This window comes from Petaurus breviceps, unplaced genomic scaffold (genome assembly GCF_028583685.1).
Source record: "Petaurus breviceps papuanus isolate PSGF00001 unplaced genomic scaffold, PetGlider_PUasm1.0 428, whole genome shotgun sequence".
Taxonomy (NCBI): domain Eukaryota; kingdom Metazoa; phylum Chordata; class Mammalia; order Diprotodontia; family Petauridae; genus Petaurus; species Petaurus breviceps.
In genome coordinates, this window is record NW_027186331.1 from 4,555,389 (window position 1) to 4,557,516 (window position 2,128).

Here is a 2,128-nt window from a genome sequence, read left to right on the forward strand (position 1 = left end):
GTTATTCATTCTCTTGGTTATTTCTTCTTTACAACTTGACTGATGTTTAACGTGAAGGTATCTGTAGAGCCCATATCTGACTGCACAGCACCTGGGGGAGAGGGGAATCTGGAACTCAAAAGCTTGTAGAACTGAATGTTGTAAACTAAGAGTAAATAGATTTTTTAAAAAGCTAAGACCCTTCTCAGAGAAATAGAATAGTGGTGCTTCCTACTCTTAACTCTTGTCTAGATAAGATATTGACTTTCCACTCACTCGAAGTAATTGGTGCTGTGACTAACCTAAGGACAGTGTTGCCCTTTGCATTCGAATTTAGGACCTTGAAAACTGGAAGGAATACTTTTCAATCTTTTAGAAGAGTGGTCTAAGAAGGAACTGGGTGGTAACTATTCATGTTAACCCAAAATTATATTTTAACATATTATGATCTTTTCTTGTTCAAGATTCTTCTGAATGTTGCTTCAAGTCATCTTGGGACAGAGAAGTCATATCTGAGCGGAGAGGGACTATGCTAGTTGGACAGCTCTCTCTTTAAACTAGAAATGACTGATATAAATTAATGACATTACATAAAAAATAAAAATAAAAGTGTTTCTGGCAGACGAGCCTAATGGCAAAGTACAGTATTGGTAGCCTTTTTTTTCTTCCTTTGATACCACCAGCCTTCCCAGGGCCTACCTCAAGACCTTTTGGTAGGCCTCAGGAACCCTAACTTTGGTCATGTCAGACCTGCCTCCTGTGACTCTCCCAGGTAAGTGTGCTCTCGGTCAGCCTGCCCCCCACCCCCCACCAGCCCAATCTCCTGTACACTGGGCTCCAGAAACCGATGGTCATCGGGTCACTTGACCCGGGCTTCCTTGGTCCCCGGCTTCTTGATGGTCGCTCCCTCTGTGCTTGTGCTTCCTAGGAAAGCCTGCGCGCAGAGGTCTGGCTGCCGCCCCGGCTTGTGGAAGGAGACATTCCCAACACTCCCGACCATCCTTCGGCTGGCTGGGTTCCATGCCAGCTCCAGCTCTCGCTTCCCTAACCCTCTCTCATCCCAGCTGAGACCCCCTTCCGGAGGCCGCCCTTGCCCATGCACCCCAGTCCTGGAGCCCCCCTGCACCGCTCATTTCCAGCTTTCCCGGCTTCGGGGGGCTCTCTGGGGAGCCGGGAGGTCCGCCCCGAGCAGGGCGGTGGAGCCTGGGACCCCCTTCTCAGAATCAGCTTTACGAAGCGCCGCAAAGGTCGCCAAGGACACCGAAACGCGAGTTTCAAAGTATGTTCAAAACAGCAGAGGCAGGGAGCCCAGAGCAAGAACCCGATTTTAGAGAGTTTAGGGTCACACTGCTGCCCACGACGCCAGCCTCCGTACAGGGCCCAAAGGCCCAGATCAGGAACATCTGCATGGGGCGATCACGTGGCCTCGCGAGCTAGGGATCTGAGGCCCCAGAAATCGCCCCCGCCTCTACCTGGCCATGCCCATGCCCGGCGAGGCGGGGTCCCCAGTCTCCGCAGCAAGCGGCCGGTTCACGCCTTCCTTCACGCCTATTGGCCGAGTGCCTGAGCTCGTGGCCCAATCGCAGCCTCCGTCGTGTCTTCAGCCCCGGCTCCACAGACCCCAGCCGGCCGCCGCTGCCCTTGACGACGAGGGCGGGGCCTCTCTGGGCAGCGACCAATGGGGCGGCGGGCATCGAGCGGCGCGGAGCGGTCATTGGCTGCGGCAGCCGGCGCTGTCGGCGGGGGATTGGAGGCGGCGCCCAGGCGGAAGCGGCCCCGGGCCTGGCGGGAGTGGGTCGGGGGGATGTGGAGGCCGGGGCCGCGGCCGCTGCTGCTGCCGCTGCTGCTGTTGCTGCTGGCGGCCCGGGCCAGGGCCGGGGCCGAGCTCGGGACCGGGGCCGTGACTTGCGGGTCCGTGCTGAAGCTTCTCAACACGCGCCACGGCGTCCGGCTGCACTCGCATGACGTCAAATACGGCTCCGGTGCGCGCGAGATGGGGGAGGGGCGGGGGCCGGGAGTGGGGAGGGGGCGAGAGGGGCGAGGATGGGGGAGGGGGGGGGGGGAGGGGGGGGGGGGGCAGGGAGGGGGGGGCAGGAGGGGGAGGGAGGGGGGGGGGGGGGGGAGGGGGGGGGGGGGGGGGGGGGGGGGG

General features: G+C 59.0%; 1 protein-coding gene across 1 annotated transcript in view; it reads left to right on the forward strand.

Moving 5' to 3' along the window:
- Positions 1 to 1,657: 1,657 nt before the first annotated feature.
- SDF2L1 (stromal cell derived factor 2 like 1) overlaps positions 1,658 to 2,128 on the forward strand; it is a 1,682-nt gene continuing 1,211 nt past the window's right edge. The window contains exon 1 of the mRNA XM_069100784.1: positions 1,658 to 1,961. Within this exon, the coding sequence (XP_068956885.1) occupies positions 1,658 to 1,961 (304 nt within the window). The remainder of the gene's footprint in view (positions 1,962 to 2,128) is intronic.